The sequence below is a fragment of the Citrus sinensis genome, chromosome 8 (assembly GCF_022201045.2).
Source record: "Citrus sinensis cultivar Valencia sweet orange chromosome 8, DVS_A1.0, whole genome shotgun sequence".
Lineage (NCBI taxonomy): Eukaryota > Viridiplantae > Streptophyta > Magnoliopsida > Sapindales > Rutaceae > Citrus > Citrus sinensis.
The window spans coordinates 4896025-4921567 of NC_068563.1; the positions used below are offsets into that span (position 1 = coordinate 4896025).

General features: G+C 32.9%; 3 protein-coding genes across 6 annotated transcripts; 1 reads left to right on the forward strand and 2 right to left on the reverse strand.

Annotated features, from left to right (window-relative positions):
* Positions 1–8926: 8926 nt before the first annotated feature.
* LOC102606904 (BTB/POZ domain-containing protein At3g05675-like) lies at positions 8927–12759 on the forward strand. The gene is made up of 2 exons (XM_006487086.4): positions 8927–10177; positions 12199–12759. The coding sequence occupies exons 1-2, from the start codon at positions 8990–8992 to the stop codon at positions 12469–12471; spliced, it is 1461 nt and encodes a 486-aa protein (XP_006487149.2). The 5' UTR covers positions 8927–8989; the 3' UTR covers positions 12472–12759.
* Positions 12760–13431: 672 nt separating this feature from the next.
* Positions 13432–17330, reverse strand: LOC102631090 (hypothetical protein). 3 transcript variants are annotated; one of them, XM_006487084.4, is made up of 3 exons: positions 16717–17330; positions 15029–15821; positions 13432–14101 (listed from the first exon to the last, which is right to left on the reverse strand). In XM_006487084.4, exons 2-3 carry the CDS (start codon positions 15734–15736, stop codon positions 13874–13876), a joined length of 936 nt encoding a protein of 311 aa, XP_006487147.2. In that variant the 5' UTR covers positions 15737–15821; positions 16717–17330; the 3' UTR covers positions 13432–13873. The 3 variants fall into 3 exon arrangements, with proteins under 3 accessions (XP_006487147.2, XP_052288019.1, XP_006487146.2); XM_052432059.1 differs by lacking the exon at positions 16717–17330 and adding an exon at positions 15915–16255; XM_006487083.4 differs by lacking the exon at positions 16717–17330 and having other exon boundaries at positions 15029–16254.
* Positions 17331–22349: 5019 nt separating this feature from the next.
* On the reverse strand, positions 22350–25272 carry LOC102630582 (hypothetical protein). 2 transcript variants are annotated; one of them, XM_006487082.4, is made up of 3 exons: positions 25056–25272; positions 24833–24951; positions 22350–22932 (listed from the first exon to the last, which is right to left on the reverse strand). In XM_006487082.4, the coding sequence occupies exons 1-3, from the start codon at positions 25199–25201 to the stop codon at positions 22913–22915; spliced, it is 285 nt and encodes a 94-aa protein (XP_006487145.2). In that variant the 5' UTR covers positions 25202–25272; the 3' UTR covers positions 22350–22912. The 2 variants fall into 2 exon arrangements, with proteins under 2 accessions (XP_006487145.2, XP_006487144.2); XM_006487081.4 differs by lacking the exon at positions 22350–22932 and adding an exon at positions 24172–24352 and having other exon boundaries at positions 25056–25270.
* Positions 25273–25543: the final 271 nt, after the last annotated feature.

The following is a 25543-nucleotide window of genomic DNA, read 5'->3' on the forward strand; positions in this document are numbered from 1 at the left end:
CTTTATTATGCGAGTGCATTTCTGTTCATGACAAAGAATGATATTTTTAATTTATTTTATGAAAGTGTAAAAATTATCAATTTATTTTTATTTTTGTTTGTAAGGTGGGGACAAATGAGAGGTGCATTCATAATTTTTCTTTCTTAATAGTAAGTGAGGATAAATTAATATTTTCATATTTTTTTATATTAAATTAAAGTTTTTTTTTAAATACAAAGTAAATTAAAGTTTATCCTCATGTGAATAATAATATATAACTTTTTTTTTCTATCGTAATCTCTTATTCTCGTCTTATAATTAGGTAATAGTTGATTTAAGCTAATTAGTACAAATTTATAATTATATATATATATCAATAAAAGTGTATACCTCTTAATATAAAAATATTAATGATAAAAAAAAAGATGCGATTGGGGTTCATTAACCTCCCAAAAATAATTCAAACTCTCAACATAAGAAAATCATTGTGATTTAAGAAAATGGTAATCACTTTGTCACTAAGTTCCTTAATTTTGGAACAAAGATTTAAGATCCTGATCGGTAAAGCATTGAGCATTTGATGAGACAAATATTTGGGGGCGGCTAATTTTTACTAATTTTACAAGCTTCAACAACCTTAAAAAATTATGGGACGTGGCCAAATAGCTCTTTACTTAGGGATCAATTTATCCAAATAAATGTCACTTAGATTTGAACAACTTCGCATGTCATTTGTCTTAACCAGGTTGAACGTGAATATCTAATGTAACATGCCACCTAATAATCTGTCGAGTCAAAAATTCTTGCTTAAACGGCATTTAATTTTATTTATATAAGATTTTCCCCATTCACTTTTGTATATATGGAACAATAACCTTTTTCATAGGGTGGGACAAATCTCCCAATACAGAAACTGAAAATTATGGCTCTTGTACGATCTGTCTTAAACGATGTGTAGGTATGTGAATTGCATCACACTCAAAATGATGGATATTTAATTTTTAGTTGGGCATATACAACTTGACCCTATTGTTTTTATGTTATTGTCGCTCCATTGAATTTATCTTTTACTCTTCATCGATAATAAATCACCTTGTTAATAATACTTCAATCAGACAGAAGAATTTTTGAAATTTATCTTATATTTAGGAGGGAACGACATGGTGTCATCAATTAAGTAGTTAAAACGTATTAAGCAACTTCATAGATTTAATACCTTTATCTAAATACAATAGTTAATATAATGAAAAAAAAATTATTGTTATTCATCGTGTCTTTGTTATTAATTGATGTTAGATATTATTAGAGAAATAAGTTATTATACAAAATTTATATCTCCGCTGGTGTATCATACACATAACATTACTACAAGTCAAAATATAAAAGTAAAATGATAAGTAATATAAATTTCACTTGCTATATTTATTTCTTACAAAATTAATTACAAGCTACTTGGAAATGAATGTCAGTAGCTTATAAAACAAAGAGGATCTCTCGTAAAATTGGTCATGGACAAAGATTAACGAGACCACATATCGAAACTGGGGAAGGATGGAGAGGACGGAGAAATAATGGATGGGCTTCTTGTAAATTTTATGAAATTGAGGACGGTTTATATTCTTACGTTTATACACCCAATTTCAAAAGGGCCAAAAAAATTTATATAAAAAATTCTGTGTATGTATCCAGTAGAACGTAGGAATGAAAAAAATCTCTACGGGGACGGGTATTTTCAGAGATTTCTTCCATTCGAGGAGGGTATAGAGATAATTTCATATCTAATTTTTTATTTGAGGAAAGGATGGAGAAATTTTTTTATTCAATTTCTTATTTAGGGAGGGAACGAGGATGAGGTGGAATCCCTGTCCCATTTTTTCATTTTAATTTTTAATTTTATTTTAATTTTTTAAAATTATTAGTAAATAAATAATAAAATTTGAATTATAAAATTATAAATATTGGTAAAAATAAAAAATATAAAAATATTTATATTATTAAATTTTTAGGCCTAATTAACTAATTAAAATCCTAAATTTTTATTTAGGACATTAAAAAAACTGGATAAATTCTATTAACCCAAAAATTTTGTTTTAATTTTAATATTCATTAAATGTTTTAAACTTAAATCTATTTTTTATTTATTTTTATATATTATAATTACCTACAGCGAATCACAATTTTAGTATTTAATTTAATTTAATCTAATCTAATCTAATCTAATATTTACTCTTGATTTGCTCCGACTTAACTATTGTGTTGTAAAGGGAATAGTTTACATTTATAAAGTGTCCACGCCACCATTGAAAAAGTTAATTTTGAATCTAAATTCGATTTTATTTGTAACAATTTTGTATTAAACTATTAATTTATTCACGATAGTTTGTAAAAGAAGTTTGTATCTCTTACATGTTGCGTTGCTTACTAATTTAATGTATGTGACTTTTGTAATAGATATTAATGTAAAATATATTTTAAACTTTATTTTTATTTGAATTTTTTTATTTTAATATGATTAACTGAAAATCGAAAATAAAAAATATATTAGTTATTTGAGGATCAGGGACCTTTGAAGATCCCTTGTTATTATTCAGAGAGGAGATATTGATTCTCTCAAATAATTCTGACGGAGACAAAGAAGGGACAAGAACATACACAAAATATCAGAGATGCGTATGGAGAGATTGGTCCCCTTCCCTCCCTTTCCCTCCCCATTACCATCCCTATAACGTAACAAACATGGCCCCACCGCAGGGACAATTAATGATTACGTGGAAATTTCGTGAGGTTTAATTACCGAGGCTGAGAATTAATTTTAATTCAATTTTAAAAAAGGAGCGCCATAGGCCCCTTCGCCCATGTTGGCCTGTTGGGCGTTGGCTGCTGCCCCGTTCTTTTGCTTCACACACGCGCACGCACAAAATTCAAGATCTTGCTTGCATTGATAAATTTTTGAGTTTGTTATTTATATGATATTTGAAATTTAAAAAAATAATTTAAAATATAGAATTCATTAGTTTTTTTACATTTTTTTAAATATAAAATATAAATTCTATTTTATTTATTGGATTTTAATTAAAATACATAGTTGTGCATGTTATAGTGCACGATAAGATACATATTTTCATTTTATTGGTAAAATTATGAGGCTGAGATGCACAACGAAATAAATTACATCAATCCTTGAATACGTAAATATAACAACGAAAATAATTACATCAATCATTGAATACATAAATATAACGATACAAATCAATATATAACCAACACTTCAATCAAATTAAAATTGATATATTATAGTAAATAATATCATTAAAATCCAATACAAAAAATTGACTTAAAAACCATTGAATTGGAAATGAATTGTTTTAGTGCAACAAAGAGATTGGAGTGAGGGGAAAGCTCTCAAAAGACCCTACCACAAATTTATTATATTATCAACAATTAGTTATAAAAAAATATACTTCAAAATTATTAAAATTCATATGATGACATCGTTAAATAACATCTACTTTGAGGGAAAAAAAAGACGAAAGAAATGTTATTCAAATATAATTGTTTATAAAAAAAAAATTGTTCACTCTGCCGAGTTTTATTTTGTGCATTAGCTCAAGAGAAATTCATAATTAAAGTTAAACATAGAAGTTCGTAATTAAGATGTAACACAGAAAATTAATTAAATAAGCTCAAATAACTTTGTTTAAGAAATGTAAAAAGTGAAACTGTGAAAAAGAGGATGATGCTCTTGAATTGGTGCAAGAAAAAAAACAAAAGCCTTGGAAAGAGGGGTTTGGTCCAACTGCTAGGGGCCTCAAATAGGTTAAGTCTAGTTACTTGAGAGCTTCATAGCTGGAAACTTTAGTAAGATAAATAGGTCTAATTGGTTAGGTGCTCGGTAGCTGAAAGTTTAAATAAGTCCAACTCCTTGACAATTCGGCAGTTGGAAGCTTAAATATGTCAAAATATGGTTACTGAAGAGCTCAGTAACTAAAAGTTTAGATAAGACTTACAAATTTGGCTATTGAGAGCTTAGTAATGGAAGTTTAGATAAAACAAATTAGTCCAGTTGTTGGAAAGTACAGTAGCTAGAGGCTTAAATAAGTGAGTGAGCCATCTACTATAGAGCATGGCAGCTGAAAGCTTAGATAAGATAAATAAGTTCAGTTGTTGAAGAGAATGGCGGTTTGGAAACTTGAATAAATCAAGTAAGCTTAGTTGCCGGAGAACATAGTTGTTGAAAGATTAAATAAATCAAATAAGTTCAACAGTTGAAGCTCAATTGCTTGAGCCCTTATCTACGTGTAGGAAGATTTTATTTACATCTACTAAAATAAGAAGAAACCAAAACTCAAATTGAGTTTGAGAATGAGATAAGTGCGGAATACTAACAATTTTTTTTTAATTAGGTTATAAAAGATTATTACAAGAAGTTGTTATTTATGATTTGGGTTATCTAAATTGTATTACAAATAAAGTGTTCTTCATGCACAAAAGGACATGTAGTAGTAGTGAATAATTAATAAAAAAAGAGAGAGTTCGATTGTTATCATTATTCAATAATGAAATTATTTTCTTTGTTCGTATATATATATATATATATATATATATATATATATATATATATATATGGCAAGTGTTAAATTACGTTAATTTTTCAATCTCTCATTTCTTACGTCATCCTATTTTTTTGACTAAATTTACGTGTCAATAAACTTTATCTTAAAGATAAAAAGAGGAGGAATATCAACTTAAATGAAGAGTCGTTGATGTCCTACCGAGTTTTATTAAATCATAAAGAGAGAGAGAGAAAAGAAATTAAAGAGAAAAGACAACACAAATGTAACGGTTAAAACAATAATCCTCTTTCGTTATCATATAACGGATATAAACAATATTGGAACTATATAATAAAATGTCGATTAAAATCTTTCTAAAGGATCGGATACCTTAACTTTTAATATGATAAGATTGTTGAATAAGAAAAATGATATTGTTTGTTGACAACTTTTTGTTGGGACCCAATTAATCAATCGTTTTTGGGGCCAATAATACTCGATGGGTTTCCAATGGGGGAGACTCTGTAAAGTACCTTGAGGCCACACCATATGCTTACTAATGGTAATTTCAAAATTGATACGTCCGAGGTCTTTGTGGTTTTCTACACTTCATTTTTCTCACATGTTAAAATCATTATTCGTGGACTGCAACAAAATATATTCATCATTATTCCAAATTGATTCTGTCTGTTGCTCAGCTGGCTTTTGAAACGCTGCGTGCGGATGCTATTGATTTATTAATCAAACTGCAGATGATTTTGTTATTGAGATGCGAATATGCGATTGATTGTTTTAAGACAAGATTAAAAAGAACGTATTTGGTGAAAAAAGATAAAAGAAATTCAAGAAATGGTTTGTCGAATATAAATATTCAAGATAATTTTCATTGTTTTATTTGTTTTGTTTTCATAAAAACTTATAAAATAATTGATTTTAAATTTACACTTTCTCATTTTCATTGAGAGTTGAAGTTTTTTCATGTGCGTTGGAAAACTTTAATTTTAATGGATCAAGATAGGTTCCGATAGATTTAATCTGAATTATAAGTTCTAAAGACTTTTTTTTTTATGTATATATTAATCAATTTATATTTTTACTTTGTAATTTTTTTAAAATATAAATAAACTTTTTTTTTTTTAATTTTATTATCTAATTCAAAATAATAATTTTGAATCAAAAGTGAACTTGTTTAAGTGTTGCCTATTTTTCTTAATCTCATTTACTAATATCAAACAATGATTCATTCTAATTGTCCCTTATTTAGGGGTATGGACAAAAAAATCGGTGTTTATAAAAAATTTGAAGATTGAAAAAATTAATAAAAACCAATCGGTTCATATAATAAAAAATCGAAAATCAAAAGAATCTCAAAATACAAAGAAATTACGTAATAGGGAAAAGAAAAAGAAACACTAAACTGAAAACATCGAACCAACGTAAAAGGAAGAAGTAAAAGAAAAACGAAACTGGAAACGGAATCGAACCAATTACGGTTCAGCTCGATAAATATATCGGATAAAAACCAATGGAGCCAACTCCACCCTCATTTAGAGGAGGTGTGTTATCAGTTAATAATGGGGTTGATTTAGTATTACTTATAGCGCAGAAGTTGGATCGAAAAAAGATGGGCTAATTCTGGATGGACAAGCCCAACCCATCACCGACGTGCAATCTGCACAAGAAGATATCAATGGCAACGCCTCGGTAACTTTACTCACGGGGCGTACATCTTACGCGCGCCTCCGAAATTGTGTACCCAAATTGAGATCTTGGGTGTCCCAGTCAGCACCGTCCAGATAGATCCGATATCAAAATCTTCAGTCTTATCCTCTTCTAAAATAAACAATAATTTATAGGACAGGATGAGCAATCCGGAGCGTTACTGCCTTGTTGCCCTTCGCGAGATCCATCTTTCTCTTTTCATCGAAACCAAAAAAAAAAAAAAAAAAATCAACTATTTTGACGATAATGCCCTTTACTTTTAGGATTAGGAAACTTAGGCCCCGTTTGGTACCGTTTTGCAAGCCATGTTTTCGTTTTCATTTTTATAATACACACGTAAAACATGTTTGGTGGTTTTGTTTCACAAAACAAATTACAGAACACAAAATCCGAATTTATTATTATAACTGTACAACTGAAAACAAGTTAAACATGTTCTCCAAATTTTACAAACTAAACCTAAAAATAAATTAAAAAACAACAAAAAAATCGTGACCCTCTGCAGCCCTCACTCAAAATCCAGTTCACTACAGCTCCCTCTTTCCCCTCAATTTTCTCAATCCAGTTGCAGCAAATCTCTCTCTTGGTCGCTCTTGGTGTGCTAGCCACTGCCGCTGCTCTTTCTCCGCCGTAACCGCTGCTGCTCCGACTCCGTCCAACTGCTGCTACTCCGACTCCGTCCAGCCGCTGCTACTTCGTCTTTGCTCTCTCGGATCTGCACTTGCTCTCTCGGATCTTTGCTCTCTCGCTACTTCGTTGTTGCTCACTCGGATCTGCATTTGTCCAACCATTTCGAGACAGTTTTGACGCATATGAAGATGATGCAGGACACGAATTGGGTGGTCCGATAAGTCCATCTCTGCTTCAGTTGAAAGATTTGAAATACTTAGACTTAAGCATGAATAATTTTAAAGGCTTCAAAGTTCCAGAATTCATTGGATCACTAAAGGAATTGAGATACCTCAATCTGTCAGGCTCATTTTTCAGTGGGACTATTCCACAAAGTCTTGGAAACCTCACGAATTTGCTTTATCTTGATCTCAATAATTTTCTTGATCAATCCAATCAAATAGGCCTTGGATGGCTTTCTGGTCTTCCTTCCTTGAAATATCTTAACTTGGGAGGGGCAGATCTTAGCAAGGATGCAGCATATTGGCTTGAAAGTATTAGTATGCTTCGTTCTCTTGTTCAGTTGCGCTTGCCCAATTGTAATTGAGCGATGCTTTGGTGTTTTAAAAGCGCGATTTTTAACTTTAAGGGACATGTATAATTATAGTTTACGAAAGCAACGTCTAATTTTAATTGTTATTTGGAGACTTTGATGTGTAAGATTTGGTTAACAACGATGAATGAGACATTAGTAGGCCACTTCCTAATATTGATTTATCTCCAGCAAGTGTCACAGAGATGAATGCTATGAGAGATGAAATTGCAGTTTTTATGTGGCATGATTACATACGTAATGCATAATGTGTATCATGTAATTTTTTTATAATTATTTTGTTTAAATCATGTGTTGTAATATATATCTTAATTATATGGTGTAAAAATAATGACAATGTCAAAAAATTTTTAATTAATGTTAATTCTTAAACTTTATTATCATGTAATTTTTTTATATTAAATTTGGTTAAATTATTTTGTTGTATTTGTGTGTATTAGCTAAATAATTATTTTATGACTATAAATATAATGTAAATGATTAGTAAAAACTGTTTTTGAAAACGCATATTTTCTGTTTTTATCATTTTCAACTGTGTCTACCAAACGCATATTACTGTTTTCAATTTTAAAATATAGGATACAGAAAATGATACCAAACGCATATTTAAATTCAAAATACAGCAACTGCAAAACACCATTTTCATTTTCGTTTTTATTCTCCAAAAATACAGATTCAAAAACAATACCAAACAGGCCCTTACTTTTTCTTAATTCCCTCTATGGCCATAATTTTATCTTCTTTTTATTATTTAAAAGGATCGGACACATAGCCACTAGGCTTTGGTTAGCCCGCACAACATATTATGGAGATTAATTTTCTTTCTTAATTTGAATAAGAGTAATATTATTTTTTTCAAAATGTAAATGAGGTAAATGTTTCTCGAATATTAAATTGAGTTAAAATTTGAGATGTAGTATAAAAGATTTATAAATTGATTGTAAATATCAATATATTAATCTCATTAAATATGAGTTGTAATATAAACATTAATCTCGTTTAATTAAAAAAAATTGGACACATAACACAATAAAAAATAAATATATAGTTTATATTCATATGTACCAAATGTTAAACAACAGAAATAGAAAACTTAATATTACAGAAAAATATCATTATCCATCGGTCAACATTAGACGATCAGAAAAAGAGGCATGATAATAACTATGTTTATTACATTAAACTACTAGAAAATAATTAGAATTTGTATTTTACAAAGTATAATGAGTATGATTAAAAAATAAATAAAAACAGCGTTTTTATTTTAAGGGATTAAAATTGCCTGAAATAGGATTTTGTGCCCTACGTACATCATTTTGAGTGAAACTAATTTTTAAACTAGAACCAAAACTTTGTTCAAATGCTAATCTGATACCTCTAATACTCGCTCCACTATATCACCACGTGTCCATACCCATCCCAAACTGTTCGACTATAAAACCCATACGATTTCCCTCGCCAATGTCTCTCGTTTAACGGCTTTCACCAAAATATCAAATCTCCCTAACCAAAGATGATCCCTACAAGCTCAAAGAAACGCCAGCGCGTGCCCTACCACACTTCCGCCATGCGCAACTCCTCCGCCGAATCATCCCAAAAAATCCGCCGCTCAGCATCCGCCACCTCCTTCAGCGAAGCTTCTGCCGCCTCGGCCGCCGCCGCCGCCTCCGCCATCCCCCGTTGCTCCACTTCCTTCAACGAATCCTCCACTGCTGACGTCATTCTCCGTCTCTACGTCGACATCGACGCTCCTTACACTGTCAACTCCACTGCCGGAGACGACGTCCAGATTTACCTCCACTCCAACGTCCTCCGCCGCTCGAAATACTTCGCCGCTCTCCTCTCCGATCGCTGGCTAAACCCTAACCCTGACACCAACAATGCCTTTGATACCGATAACGAACACAAAATCCTCCGTCTCAATTTCGGCGTATCTTCGAACAAACCGAACTCAATCGCCGATCACTTAGCGGTCCTTCAACTTCTCTACACCGACGATTTCTCTTCCGTAATCAATTCCGTCTCTGTCGCGCTCGATTTGCTTCCTGTAGCTTTAGAATTCCTCTTCGAAGATTGCGTCAAAGCCTGCGTTAAATTCATCGAAGCCGTGCCGTGGACCGAAGAAGAAGAAACAAGAGTTATTGAAGTAATTCCATTACTACGTGAAGAAGAATCTAAAGAGCTTCTATCTAGGTTTTCGCCGAACGAAAATTGCGGAGAAGATATGCTTCATGGATTGATTTTATCAGCGATTCATAACCATCCAAACATGGCCTTCGTGAAAGCGTTCGTCGCCAAATTATTAAGGGACTTCGCGTCGAGAGATTCTGCGAGGCGCGTGTTAGAGAGGGCGTTTGAGGAGAGTTTGAAGGTGGTGAAGGAGAGCTTGGAAGAGTATTCTAGTCCTGATTTTAGAGGGGACCATAACGAGACTGAGGCAATACAGCGGTTGAATTTGCATACTGCGATGACGAATGGGCGGCATTTGTTGTGGTTGGTGGAGAGAATGATTGAGTTGAGGGTTGCGGATTCCGCTGTGAAGGAGTGGAGCGAGCAGGCTGCTTTTACGGCTGATTTGCAGCGTGCTTTTCGGGATGATGCTTGGAGGAATATTGTGCCGGGGCTTCCTGCTGTTATAATGAGGTGCACTTGTAAGCTTGCCAATGCTGTGGCTGGTGGGACTACTTTGGCTGCTAGACAGGTATTTGTTTTAGACTTTCTTCTTGCTCTTATGTGTAGATTATGCATAATTTATGTATGTTGACTGCTCTGGTTGGGAATTTACACTTGTTTATATTCTTGCTGGTTTGGTTCTTAGGATTAGTTTTTACTTTCTTTGTGAAGTGCAACTATTAATGATCAATTAATTGACTAGTCCTAATGCCATGTTATAATAGTTCTAAATGAATTCTTTAGGGTTTTGTCTCATTAGGTTGAGTTTCTTCTTGGAGCTTCTAGTTCTTGACAAGGGACTTCAGTTGTGATGTAGGGAGCATATAGGGTGGAATAAATTGGGAATTTTCGATTTTGAGTCAATTTAGTATTTAGTATTTTATAAGGATTTATCTTATTTTATTAAGTTTAGTTTAGTCATATTTGTAATTCGAGTCTAATTATGGTTTTAGATTATTTCTCGTATTTGAGACGGATTAGGATTAAGTTAGCTACCAGTATAAATAAATAGGTAGCTCTAGTACTCCACCCCTGCAAGTGCACATGACTCAGATGAAGAGGAAATAGAAGGTGAATGACGAGAAAAGCATCTTGAACGATCATCAAAGGCACTACAATCAATGCAACGCTCAATTGAGGCAATGGAGAGTTCAATGAGAGAATCTCGAGAATCATTATTAGAATGTCAACTCTCAAAGATATACCTGTAAGCATCATAAATAATTGAATTCGTGGCCAAAATTACTCAAGATGATGCTGATCGTAATTTGAGCGTTGAGTTGAATAGTACAATTGAAGTTCAAGAAACTCAAGTTGAATAGGTATCAATTGTTAGAAAGAATGATATGATTAATATGACTTCATCAAATCAAGTTGATGACAAGAGCATTATGCTTCAAAAAAGATCATGTAGAGGTAATTGTTTCTGAAGTTGAAATCAATTATCTCTAATACCACTTGATGCAGTGCGGAAGCGATATTAGATATCGTTCTAGCATGCATTCTAAAACTCTAGAAAGAATAGCGTTCAAAAAGAGAAAATGTCGAATTAACGACAAAGTTAAAACCTAAAGGGAATAATCTAAAATATTATAAATCTAGAATTCTTAATTTATTCTACCGTATATGCTTCCTACATTAAGTTGCACGGTCAACAAATATGGGCTACTATCCATATATTGTTGACATGGTTAGAAGATTATGATGGTTGATGCTTAATGCCTTCCTCCCCTTTCCCCAAATTATCTTCTTTATGTCTTTTCTGCTCTCCATAATGCCTCTTTGTCTTGATCTTATTGTGGATGAATCCCCCCGTTGAGTCAATGTCAAAGTCCTTTCTTTGAATATTTTGGCTATTTGCTTAGATAGGAAAGCTATCATTTATCAGCATAGTTGGAAGAGTTTGTTGATGGCAAATGCTTGAGTCTGATAAATTAGGGAATTGATTCTCTGTCTGTCAAGAGGTGTGGCCTTTATCAGAGATTGATCATCTTAGTGGTTGCTTTGATGGCTACAAAATGTGCCTGTAGATGGCTCATGTCTCTGAGCATTTCAGAAAGTGACCTTCGTTGGACTCCATTGCAATGATTTACTTTACGGGATATTTACTAAACAATGTGAAAAATGAGAGGACTCAACTTGATAAAGTGATGTTTTATTTGCCAATATGTAGAGTATATATGTACATGTGTTTGATTGCAAGTTGTTTTTCCTTCTATGACTTTGGTGTTTCTGTTGATTTTGGGTTTCAAAGTTTCAAAGGTTAAACGCATATTCAATACAATGAAAAAGACCTTGCAGATGCAGGTTTACAAAATATATGGAACCATATCCCTTTATCTTTGGAGCTTGCTAGGCCAACTCAATGTTTTCCCATTGCTGTTGTGGTTGATAATTGTCACCTAAGTTGGGGTTATGATTTCAATTAATATCAAAAATTTCAGTAATTTGAAAAATAATGAGGTCTTTCTTGTTTATTTTTCTTGTTTGTCGGCAGTTTAGTGGCTTAAATAAAGTAAGAAACTTATATTTTTCTGAATTATTTTCCAGGTTAGAATGAAGCTTGTTAAAGACTGGCTTCCTGTTCTGATTGTTTGCAAAGACAATGTCTCCCCTTTGCTGCCCAGCCATAAATCACTATATCTGGAGCTTGAAGATACATTCCTTAGAATCATCTCCACGCTACCCATGTCAGATTCACAAGAGTTGCTGCAACAGTGCCTCAGCTTCTCCACCAAAAATGTTGAAGATTGTCCTCACTTGGTTACAGCATTCAACACCTGGTTCCGCCGTGCAACTCGACCCGCACGAGTGGATGGATGATCAAAGTTAGAATGCAGCGGCTGGCTTCCTTCAGACTCTGTTTTAGAGGTCTAGACTTCTCTGTCATATATTGTCCATAAAAATGACTCCTGACTCTGTATATAAAACATGAAGCCGGATCTTTCCATCTTGCAGCCAAAGCAAACCTAAATGCTTTTGATGTTGTTCCTTGTAAAAATTTTATTTCGTATCATCCTTCTGTAATCCAACCGGACTGAATAAGGAAAAACAACCGGACTGAATAAGGAAAAACAGTCTTCGATATAATGCACTAGGCTTTGTGTATTAGATTGTTATGAATTAGCCATGTTGAGTGTTACTTATGAAATGCGAATTGTGCATGGAGCTTCTGAACACTAGATGCCCCAAGAAAGAATATTTAGCTACAGAATATTAACTGAAATAACACAGTAGATCTCAGTTAACTCAATGATAACAAAATAGATATTATGGAAAACCTTTCATCTATTTAAGAAAATCACAGTAGCCAAGTGTAGGTTTAGCCAACACATCTGCTGCATGATCACAATTCCTTGAGATATGACAAAGGAGACAGAGCTCTATCCCTTTGCTTGTCTTTTTGTTCGAATGAACCGTAGGGAGATAAACAACTCAATCCCTTGTCTGTCTTCTTTACCGAATGGACCACGTTCTAAAAGGGAGTGAATGCTTCCTTATCCGTTATGGGCCAGCTCCCATGCAATATATAATTGCTGTTGTTAAGCCTGTGTTACATGATAGGAACAATTCTTTTCATTTCTCTTGCTTAGTCGGGAACGTTGAGGGACAGCGCTAACAAATATAACAGAGGTGACTGCCCTCGTCCCTCGACCCTTGTAATGGCCTCTGGAAGGGCATCAAGATCTCTTCAATTTAGCATGCTCAACATACTGCTGAATACATAATGATGGCACATACACATATATAGTTAACTGAAAGCATCAATGTAAGCTTGATCAATAACTGAGAAACAACTCCTTCAAAAGCATTATGGAATCTCTTTCTATTAACAAAACTTCAGTTACAAACCAAAACAACATGATGCAAACTTACTGAACTAACTACCTGATGAGGCTTTAAAGTTTAAACTTAGTGATGCTCTTATCTTCTGTAAAATTATAGGCAGGAAATATAGGAAGGAAATATAGGCAAGATCACTGTTAAGTGGTATGGTACAAGAAAACACAGGTACCCTATTATTGCATATGAAGGGCTCAATAACTCCCAAATAGGCCAACAGAAGCTGGAGTTAATACATCAACTGCAATTAAATTGCAAAGTGTGCAAGCTCCTAGTCCCGCAGCATGATATATCAGAACCGCCATTACATTAGCTTTCTCTGGGTCAGAATCAGAGTAGCACATGGTCTCATAAAAAAGATGACAACAGGGATAAGTTTGGACTACAATAGTCGCCTTCTAAAGTTCCGAGCGGTGCCTTGGTAAGTTCTAACCAGCATACCCACTCCTATTCCAATCCCTAGACAGATGCTCAGGCCAATGCCAACCCCCACCCTGACACCAGCATTGAACCATGAGAGTTCTTCATCTTCGCCTTCCAAAAAATCAGTCCCCGAGTATAGATGGTTGTAGTATTCACTTTCCGGTTTGTGATCTGAAAAATCTGATACCTGCAAAGTTGTGAAAAATATGAAAAGCAGAACTATTGGAGCAAAACAAGAATGCAAATTGAGTATCAACACAAACAGATTACTCAACTGGAAAGTAAAACAGATTCTTGACCATTGGCAGTTCTATAAGATATACCAAACATAAAGTATTAAGAAAACCAGAATAAAGTCTAAATTACATGCATGATTTGGAAAGTCGACAATTCTCCAAAGTTCAAAATTTACACGTATGAATAGAAATATACATTGCAACAATTCAGTTCATGAACAGTAAGAGGATGGGTTCAACAAGATAGAAAGTTTAAAAAAGAAGAGAAGAGGATCAATTGGATCCTCCACATACATACAGAAACTTGCTACAACGATGCAAGTCGGTCATGTGTTTGATATATGAATCTAGAATTCTCTAGCAGCATACAATCATGAGGTCTTAGAAGGCACCCATAAGAAACTAGATAACACATTAGAGCAGAATATATCCAATCCAAAAGAAAGCTCAACAACCCTTGAAAAAAGATTAAACTCAAGGAAGTATTTGTGTGTTTTCCAACTCATTTAATGAGTAGATACTTATCTACCACATAAGTAAACAGCTGTGCATAAAGTTCACACAATTGATCATCAGTACATACTAAAATAAGAAGTCACTCAAACATTGTCAAAGAAAACTAGACGGCAGTCTTGCATTATTTCATGGTCTAAAAACACGTGACTGAACCAACTTTCTTTATGGAACCCGTGACAAGATCAGTTTAGCTGGTTGAAAATCTCATACTTGCTAAAAGTGTCACAAGCCAGGAAAGAGTTTGGGATATAACAAACATCAGTGCGATTAAGCAAGGGTGAAACTAATGTTTGAACAGAGAGAAATCAGACATCTATGCATAAAAGAGTTTCCATTAAATTTCAAGATAAACTAACAAGTACCTGCAAAGGCAGCTCAGAAGGAGTATCTTTTTGGGACTCTTCACTAGCCTCATACTCTGGTATAGAATCCAACACCCCCCTCCTCGTTTGCTTTTTCCGAGAACTAAGCTGCAGGGTCTTGGTTAAGATGATTGGAGTGCCTGAGAAGGTCCCTGCAACATAGACCTCAATTGTAGGCGAAGCAGAGTCTGAACTCACAAATTGTTTTGCCTTAAGGAAGCCAGGTCCTGCAGTAATATCTGATTTACAGTTCATGCACCATCTCTGATCATGGTTTCTTGACTCTGTTGTAAAACCATTACTGTTACACGATTCTATAACCCCAGAGAGAACAAGGACATCCTTATCAAAAACCTCAAACTTCACACTTCCTGTCGTCCTTATACTATCAGTGCTCACGAATGTAACTTCTTCAGATTTTTTATCCAATCGATCTCTTCTTAGAAGTGTTGAAGCCCCATCAGCATAAATACTAGTTCTAAAACCATTTACTTCAAGCAGGGTGTGGGGGTGCAATGGAATATGGTTTAGTGTGAGGCACTCAGGTGTAGAATCATCACTCTCGAATTTGCTTACTCTAACATAGAAAACTCTTAAATCAAGCCAAGATAGCAATCCCTTGACGCATTGCTGATAAGGAGAGTGCATCATGACTTGGCCATTACTGGTTGGCACATTACTGTTAGATGTTGCATAAGAATTCTCCATTTCCCTCGACGGTTCAACCTCTCCTCAGGGAAATCTTTCAACCTCAATAAAGTTGACGAGGAAAACTCATGCGAGCATAGAGACCCTGCAGCCGTGTTAACAAAGTGAGTTCATGCCAATTCATACAATATGATTTGAACATTTGAAAACCAAAAAAAAAGAAAAAAAAAACAAAGACCGGGGAAGTCCAATTGATCAACACGTAAGAGAACTGGTGTGTCAATTTCTATTGAAAGTTATGCAATCCAGATAGTCTACTGATATGAAGAGAGGAATAGATATTAAAAATAGAAACAGTAGAAATAAAATTCAGGCCAAATAAATCCCCAGCAAGAGTGAATAAAGAAAAGAAGATGAAGACCAAAAAGTCTCGAGCAGAAGAATAGGAACTATAGAGGAAATAATGAATCCGATTGCAATTGAAATAAGAAACAAGTAGTGATTACGTAACCTAAAAAAGGGAAGAAACAAACGATAAAGGGAGGATAAGAAGATGGCCAACTGTAGAAAATTCCAAAAATCCAACTGTTCAAGCCCACAAAAGAAAAAAATGTAAAAATAAAAACAAGTAACACATTAATACTGCCAAAGCTGAACAAATGGTCACTGCCCAAACAACAACTTTACATACCCATTCGAAAAATCAATTAAAACCAAAAATAAAAAGATCAACAGCGCAACAGTTTGATAAACATGTGAGATAACTAATTCAATTTATACAGAAGCATACCAGCAACAATGCAGAAATAAGCAAAAAGACCTTATTTCTGAATATGACTATGGCAGAGTTAAAAATCAATATGAGAGGTTTAAATAATAATCTCCACAAACTCCAACAGCCGGCATTAGATGACAAATCAAGATGTCATATTCCATGCCAAGCACTAACTCCTCCATCATTTTCTGTACAAAATAGGTAATTATGTATACGTGTATGCAAAAATGAATTTTTTCTGATTAATTCCGGAAAAAAAAATTACCACAAAAAGATATCTTCAAGAATCAATCATCACCGCAAAAACAGATCTTCAAGAATCAATCATCACCGCTGTAATCCAAACAGATTCCAATTTTAAGCCTCTAGTGAGTGGTGTCTCCTTCCCTCCAACAAAACCATAACACAGCTTTCCATTTGACAATCTTGGCCACACAGAGTTTTCACAAACAAAAATTTGGGTTGCAAAATTACTGAAATACAAAACAGAGAACAACCCAGATCATGAAATTGTACAAAGAATTATGGGTAATTTTAAAACTTTCATTTTTTTTTTTAAATTCAATGTTTTTTAAAGCTGAAAGTTTTAATATTACAATTCACAGTTGAATTAATAAAAAAGTAATAATAAGAAGAAGTGGGGTCACAGGTTGATCAGATATTCTTCAGATGATCAGATCTTATCCTAGAAATTATAAAGAGAAAAGACAGGTTTTGAAAGGGATGTGCGAACATTTTTAATATTTGAAGACGAACAGTTTTAGTATTTGAAGATTGACGAATTATATACAAACACACTTAGAGTTTCGTTGTCTCTAGAAGAGAAACGTGGTACAGAAAGACAACTAACAATTCTACAAATTATACAGTGGGCTTTCGCCATTTTTCTTCTTCGTTTTATTTTTTAAATATACGGGCGAATAAGAAAATTTACGAATTTATAGCTCACCCACCATTATTATTATTGTTATTGTGGCTCGGTCCCTTTGAATAAGACTATAAGACTATGTTTTAGGGTAAGGATTAAGCATACGATTGGATTAATTTTGGGATTAATTATATTTTCTTTATTTTTGACAAGCTTCATTTTATATTAAATTAGGGAACTAAACTCCCAAATCATGGGATTAGCCATTCCAATTTACATATGGGTTTTAGTTAGGATTAATTTTAATAACCGTTGTCAATTTAATTAACCATAACTAATGTAATATTTAATCTAATAATCACTATATTAAAATTAATCATGAAAATTAATAATACCAGTAATTAGTTGTTTTTATATATATTATTTGCTAATATTTTGATAAAATAAAAATATTTAAAATATGTAATAAACAATTAAATTAATATTTAAATAGTTGTTAAATTTAATCTAATTTATATTGTGTTTATTATAATGATGATGGCATTATTACTTATTTATTTTTAAATTTCAACTTCAACTTTTTTAATATAATTTAATATAGTCGAATCTAAAATAGTACCAAATATAAGATAAATTGTATAGTCCAATTAATCTAATTAAATCTAATTTAGTATAATTCTAATAATTAGTTCAATTTAATCATGCATGCCAAACGTAACATAAGAGTAGATTTCTCTCAATGTTGAGCGAATAAAATCAAGTTTCAATAAGGCTAAAATTTCAAGTTTCTAAATCTTTCTAGACTTTATTTAGAGTCCTAATAAAAATCAGATTATATACATTTGTGCAGATTATAATAATTTATAATAAAATATTTTAAAAAAAGTATTATTAGAGTGGGCAAATCCAATCCAACCCAATAGATTTGATCCAACTTAATCTAATTTTGATAGATTGAGTAAATTATTGTGGGTTAATTGGGTCAATTTTTTAAACCCAATTAGTAATTAGATTCGGTTCGATTAATTATAATGAATCCATTTAACCTAACTGAATCCACATAAATAGTAATAATAATAATAATAATAATAATAACATGTTAATCCTCAATTGTAAAATCCTAAAAACCTAAACAATTAACCTAATTTTTAAATCTTCTTTTTTTAGAAGAGATTATTTTATTCTCATACTTGTTCCTCTAGACTCCAATTCCAAAATTAAAATAACTCTTTTATATAAGTAATTTTATTATGTGATAAGTTAATTTTGAAAGTAAACAATTAATACTACATAATTATATATCATTTTTGTGCATTTTGTTATTGGATATGATACTAGTTAATTATCTAGAAGGTTTGAATTTGAAATTCGAAAAAGAGATGCAAAGGCCGGGATTAAAGTTTAGAAGCTCATTATTGAAATTTTCTTAATTTTAAAATAGTTTTACTTTTTAGCTTTCTTTTACAGAAAAAGAATAAATTTTATTAGTTATTTATATTTGATTTTAATAAGTTTCATTTTTTTTCTTTATTTAATTTTTAATTTTAATTTAACCTTCAATCCGATCAATTTAACTCAACCTAACCCGATGATTTATGAGTGGGATTAAATTGGGTTAAACATATTTATTTAATTAGATTAAATGAATTTTACATTTTAACATGTTCAATAGTGGGTCGGGTTAAATTTTTACAAATCATATCCAAACCAACCCATATACACCCCTATCTTCAAAAAAAAAAAAAAAAAAAAAAAACCTTATACACCCGTAATCGTGAATTATGATACTCTTATAGGTACCATACCTTATGATTTTAGCACCATAAAATAGTCAAAATATCAACAATATTTAATAATTATGATTATTTGACTCAGACGGCATCTAGTTAAACTCTAAAGTACAGTACTCTAAAAAGATATCGTATTCACAGTCGCTGTCGAAATTTGTAAGGTTGAAGATTTTTCAATGAACCTACAACGTATAAACTCAAACTCTCGTTATTTCTCCACAAGAGATGTGTGATCTCAGACTAGAAAGAGATTGACAAGTCTATATTATGGTGCCATTTTTATTTTTAAAATTAGCAAAAACTAAAATAAAGTAAACAATAATGTGCCCCTTTGAGTAAAACGATGTCCATTGATATTGCCGACTATGGTAGACATTACAATTGCGAATAACCCCATCATACTCACGTGTATTAATTATTCTTGGTCTTGGGCTTCGCTATCAGATTTGGCCAAGGATTTCAATTTTATTTAGCTTTGATCGGGAGAAATTATCGTTTACGTTTCAGATCCAAAGACTTAGGTGGCGTTTATTTTTTTATCTGAAATATGAATAGACCTGAATTAGTCTGAATTCTGAATAGATCTGAATGTTTGAATCCGAATAATATGTTTGTTTTTTCGTCTGAATCTCAGAAAATAAGTATTAAGTTGTTTGTTTTTTTCAACTTAAAAAGTTGAAAATATGTACTTTTACATTTGTATCCTTATTAAATTTAAATATCAAATAAATAATATATTAAATATCACAATATTTTAATATTTATAAGTAAAATTATATTCAAGTGAATACATAATTATTTTAGAATTTTAATATATAAAATACCATAAGTTTTAAATTTTATCGTATATAATATAAGAAAGAAAAAATAAGGATATTTTTATGTGGGGTAAATGTCTATGGGTGAGTTTTGGGATAGACATGAAAAATAAATTATAAAATAGGGATATTTTTGACATTAGCAAGTAATTGACTTAATTCAGATTTCTCCATTAAGTAAAAAGTCAAAAAAATTAACTAATTTTATTAAGTCAAAATTATCTAAAAAGTCTCATTAAGTTATAAAAACAAACACCTCTAATTAACTTAATTAATTAAGTTAAGTCACTTTAAGTCATTAAGTTAAAAAACAAACGCCACCTTAATGTATGTTTTCAGAAATTGCAAAATATGATAATCATCAAATCATTAATTTTACTAAAAATTATTTCATACAACCTAACGATGACCTAAATGAAAACGAATAGAAACTTTGTCTTTACTGTGATTTTGATAAAAATTTTGGTCCAAAAGTGTTGGTACCAAGTATCCCATTTAGTATTAGTCTTAGGTTGGTAGATGACCTTTTCCTGTTTAATCTTTTTATTTTATTTCAAACCAAGGATATTTAATTGGCCCACTTGTGATTATCTATTTGCCTAATTTGTTTAAGTCAGATTTGTCGCGTAATTGCGTAAAGATTAATTATTGGTGTCTGTGACTCTGTACTGTACGTTGAGCTTAATGAAATTTTTGCGCGAGCATCAATCATAGAATCTTTTGAACGCATGCCAGAATCCATATTCAAATTTTAAAAATGAAAGCCCACAGTCAACAAACCACTCCTTCCACAACTTTTTTATTTTCCATTTTTAACATGTGTAATTTACAATATCTTCGCATGAGGCTCTAAAGATTGATTGACGGTGTTTAGAGTTTTCATTTTGAACTTCCATCTCAGATTGTTTGGTAAATACGAAGAGTTGCTTGCTCACCGTGTATTGAGTCCCATTCAACATGATTCTTTTCTTTCTTATTCTTTTTAATGAATTTCGTATTAAGTGGAATGACTATTGCTCATGATATTTACAATCATACAATTACTAAGATCGATTTACATCAAATTTTATATGACACTGCTCAAATTTTAACTCTCTTAAATATTCGAGGAACGTTAACTCTACTTTTAAAAGAAAAAACTATCTTCGCTTAAATTTTTTTTTAAAAAATTTAAATTAAATTCCTACAGTATATTTATAAGGGCTCGAAATAGGTCTAACCACTTAACCAAGTCCTAGTGATTATCTTTCACCTCTTTAGTGGTCATCTCTAGTGGTTAACAAAACGTCTCGATATTTCTAGTAAAGAGTTTGACAAGAGACGGATGATAATGATGGGGCGAATCACCCTTCAGCCGAAATAGTGGGTATCATCATCAGAATCATACTCCATCGCCCATGTCAAAAATCATACCATCTTTTCAAATTGGTCGTTATCTTATCTGTCACATAGAGTATCAACTTATTACTCTTCTACTTTACATTGGACGATTGCTAGCATTTCACGTGGAAAGCACATGCGGGAACAATTATTACTCGTCACTACAACCATATTTTTTTACATTATCGACCGCGCCGTCAAGACCAGCTTTAGTCTCAACCCTCAAACCATTTTGTTTGTCCGTGAAGGCGCTGTTCCAATAACAATTATCCAAAATAATGAGGAAACTTGTGGTGCAACTGTGGTACCGTACTACAATTACATCTAATCGTTGGATACCAATAAACCTCACCAATTCAAGTGCATCCAACGACTGGATGCAACTGTGGCACGGTACCACAATTACACCGTAGCCTGATCCCAAAATAATAAATTTTTTTCTTTAAATTGACACGACAAATCAATATTTTTGTAGGTTAGGGATTATTATATTATATGCCACAAGGGTTATGAAAGATGGACCAACTGTAAATGTAATATCTGTTTTAATCACTATGGTACATAAAATATTTATGTACTGAGATTTTAATAATAGGTAGTTCATGCGTACCCCCGTATGTATTTGCTCTATTTATGTTCATCTTGTCTGCTACGGGTTTGGCATCTCAAACACAGATGATACGACATCAAAGACTGAGGCACGAACACGATGGCTCTCGCAATCTCTCAACAAAAGATCTAGGGATATTCTTCAAACCTGGCTTAACCATTTAGCGCTGCCTGAGGCCTCATAGGTATGATCATGAACACCTAGACTATTTCCGAATTTTTGAGTAGCAACTGGTCATTCTCAGAAATACGAACAAGGAGAACTCAAAACAAGAACTGCTTAGTCTAAGCTAATAATGATCATGCCTTTCAAAGTGTAGACAACAATCAGTGCCCTAACGGTTCGTAACAATCAGTGCCCTAACAGTTCATAACAATCTCACATCATGGCTATAACAGAGCTGCAAATAAGGCATGCAACTTCAGGAAAAGATACACAACAAGAGGCCACAAGAAGCTTAACTTCCTTTAACCAAATGCAAATTGCAGGTGACATCAAAGAAACAACTATTACAGAATAATACCTTATAGATCTATTCATCAAAATTGTGGGAAACTTATCAGGCTTTGAGCAGTTAAATACCACTTCCAACTGCACAGTATATAGACTCTCCTTTGATTTTCTACTAGACCTGTTAAAATACATATTCTAATGTCTCTAAATCTACAAATTTTAACAGAACAAATGCCCCTTCATTCCTAAATCATTAAACTTAGTCTTTTCAGAAGTAAATGAGAGAAAGAGAAAGCTGGTTTCAGCACAAATTAACTGAGAAAGTTAACACATGCACACCAGAAAAATGAAAAGGTTTGCTATCTAATAGAACCAAAGGAAGAACTGCGGTATCATATGGTCTGGATGCAAATAGTGAGTTGCAAAGCAATATCCATAATTGAAAGGAGATGATGGACCACTAAAGCAACCGCCGCCGGTAGAAGAAACAATTGCCCAAATGTAAGCCAATTAGTTTTGAAATGACTGAAGCCTTTAGTCTGTCACCGAGGAACTGCAAAGTCTAGGAAATGGCAGTAAAGGGATATGGGAAACAATCAGTAGCCACACAAACACAGCTCAAAAGGAAAGAAAAATTTGTTTAGTACACAAAATGTAACAAGTCCAGGAATAAAGGGGAATCATGGAATTTTTGCCAGAATAAATACAAGGGGTAAAGACAAGATAACAGATGGTTAACTTGGACAAAATCCAGACTTAATCTAAAAGCTTGACTAAGTTCTGAGATTCATAAGATAAATTAAATAGAGAATATCAAACACTGGGGGTTACCAATACTTCTTCAGGTAAGAAAGTCTAACTAAAAGTCAGTCCCCACAAAACGAACACAAAGTACTCACATGACATAACCTAACCTGGGAAAGAGGCTAATCACCCCTCAATTTGCAATTCCGTGAAGCAGCTTGGATATATCTTTTCTTGTCTCATTATAGGGAAATCTCACGGTGGAACGTAAGGTGGGGATTCTGGGGAACCCATGAGCAACAAAACAGAGCAAACAGACGTGTTTTTTCATTCAATCATTATGATTTAAGAGGCCAATTTGAAAAACCATCTTATAAACATGTCTTAAAAGGATTTTATCCAAATTCTAACACTTTTACAAGCAGTGCAGCCAGACAATCAATATTTCAATTTCTTTTTATCTTTTTTTCTGTGGTCAATGTATCATTTACTGATATATACCTTATTCATTTTTCTCCTCCTCAGAGAAAACATCACTACAAAGTGTCCAACAATGTATTAAGTATTCCTGAAGAAAATGTATAAGGGATCAATTAAAATGTTCTAAATCACATCTCAACTTTACTCCTTGCTCACTTTCTTCAAGTACCCAAGAAACTCTAACTTGTATACCACATTCTAATCCTAGAAGCTAAGACTCAAAATCTTCTAGTGATTTGATACAGTTTATTTGATAACTATTCAATAATCTGTTTTCACGAATTGCTGTCATAAATCTTGAACGACAACTGAATCAGAAAACATACTCAACCGTTGAATCTGAATGACAGCTTACATTATTAGTGCATCTTAGGCTACTATGAGAAAAATCCTTAGGAATTTTTTTTTAATAAAAGGAAAAGAAAAAAAACAATATTAGCGCCCTAAAATAGATTATTGTGCTAAGTCCATTCTTGTTACATTACATATGAAACATTCAAAGATTCTAGAACTTCAAAAACCAAGAGAACAGTCAAATATCAGCAGATATTACCCAATCCAATTTCAAAAGCAAATATTTGGAAAAAAAAAAGTACTTATTAACTTGGTTAAAAATGTTTTCATACATTGCTGGGGGGGGAAAAATTCAACAACAGATGCACCAGTTTTTGTGTCAAAAACAGACAGTGAAAGTAAACCCTATGCATTTAAAGTCTGACAAAGATCCAGCAAGCCTTGTCACAATGGTGTTGCAAGTCCTATTAAACAAAGTACAAGAACAAAGTCAGATTAACCGTTCAACAAGCATCAGGAATCAACCATCATCAGAGACAACTAATACCAAAACCAACTACGTGCTACTAACGTTGTTCTGAGAAGCCATGAACTCATCTCAGCAATAAATGTAAATACAAATAAACTAAATATTTCTGCTGAACGAAATCTAAATCACAACCAACCATCATTTTGGCTCCCGTAAAAAGACACAAGAAGCTAATATTCCAAGCAATTTTCCTTTTAAGTTTTCACACAAAAATGAGCCTCAATGATGAAAAAGAATTGGGAATAAGGTTAATTTGTTTACCTGTGCAGTTACAAAAGTCATAAACCTTTAGAAACCCACTTCCAGTATAAGATTAATGTGCTTATTCGTGCCCAAGAAAACGATAACTTATAACAAACGGATAATTAGAAAAAAAAAATTTCCAAGAAAGGCAAATAGAGATTAAAAATGTTACCCTGAGAAAGCCAGCTCCAGCAAGTTGAATCAACAGCGATGCTCGACTTAAGCCTAGCAGAGGCAATGGCGCTGTGAAGCGGCATCAGTGACTCAACACTTCCCAAAGCCGAAACAACCCTTTAATAATAATTATAAAAAACAATTTAATCCAAATAAAAATTATTATTAAATTCAATGCATGAGCATATTTAATTAGACTAATTTTATGAAAATATATTAACCTTGAAGCGCGAGGGAGGGGTCCGGCGGATGAAGAGAAAGAGGAAAAGATTGATTTTGCGCTTAGAGTTGACTGGGATGTCGTTTTGGAACGAGCAGCGAGGGACCTTGAGCCCGCTGCTATTGCTGATCTACAGAACGAAGCCATTTCTGATCCTGATGAGTGTGCTGTTAAGAGAGTTGGGGAGGGAGCGCCTAAACCCTACGAGGGAGCGAGGAGAGATTTTTGAACGTCGAAACGGTGTCGTTTTAGTGCAATGAGCTCAAACACGTGTGCGTGCAACAATCGTGGGCTCAGTTGATATAAAAAGCCCATTTGAATTCACTTGAGAAAGGCTCGTCAAATTATATAATACTTGGGTCAGCCTTTCCTGTTGGGTCGAGCTTGAATTGATGGACTTTTCGCAAATTAACCACAAAGTGGACGACACGCCGTTAAACTTTGTGATCGGCATAAATAACCGCACAAATGAAGGTCCAAGGCCAGCGC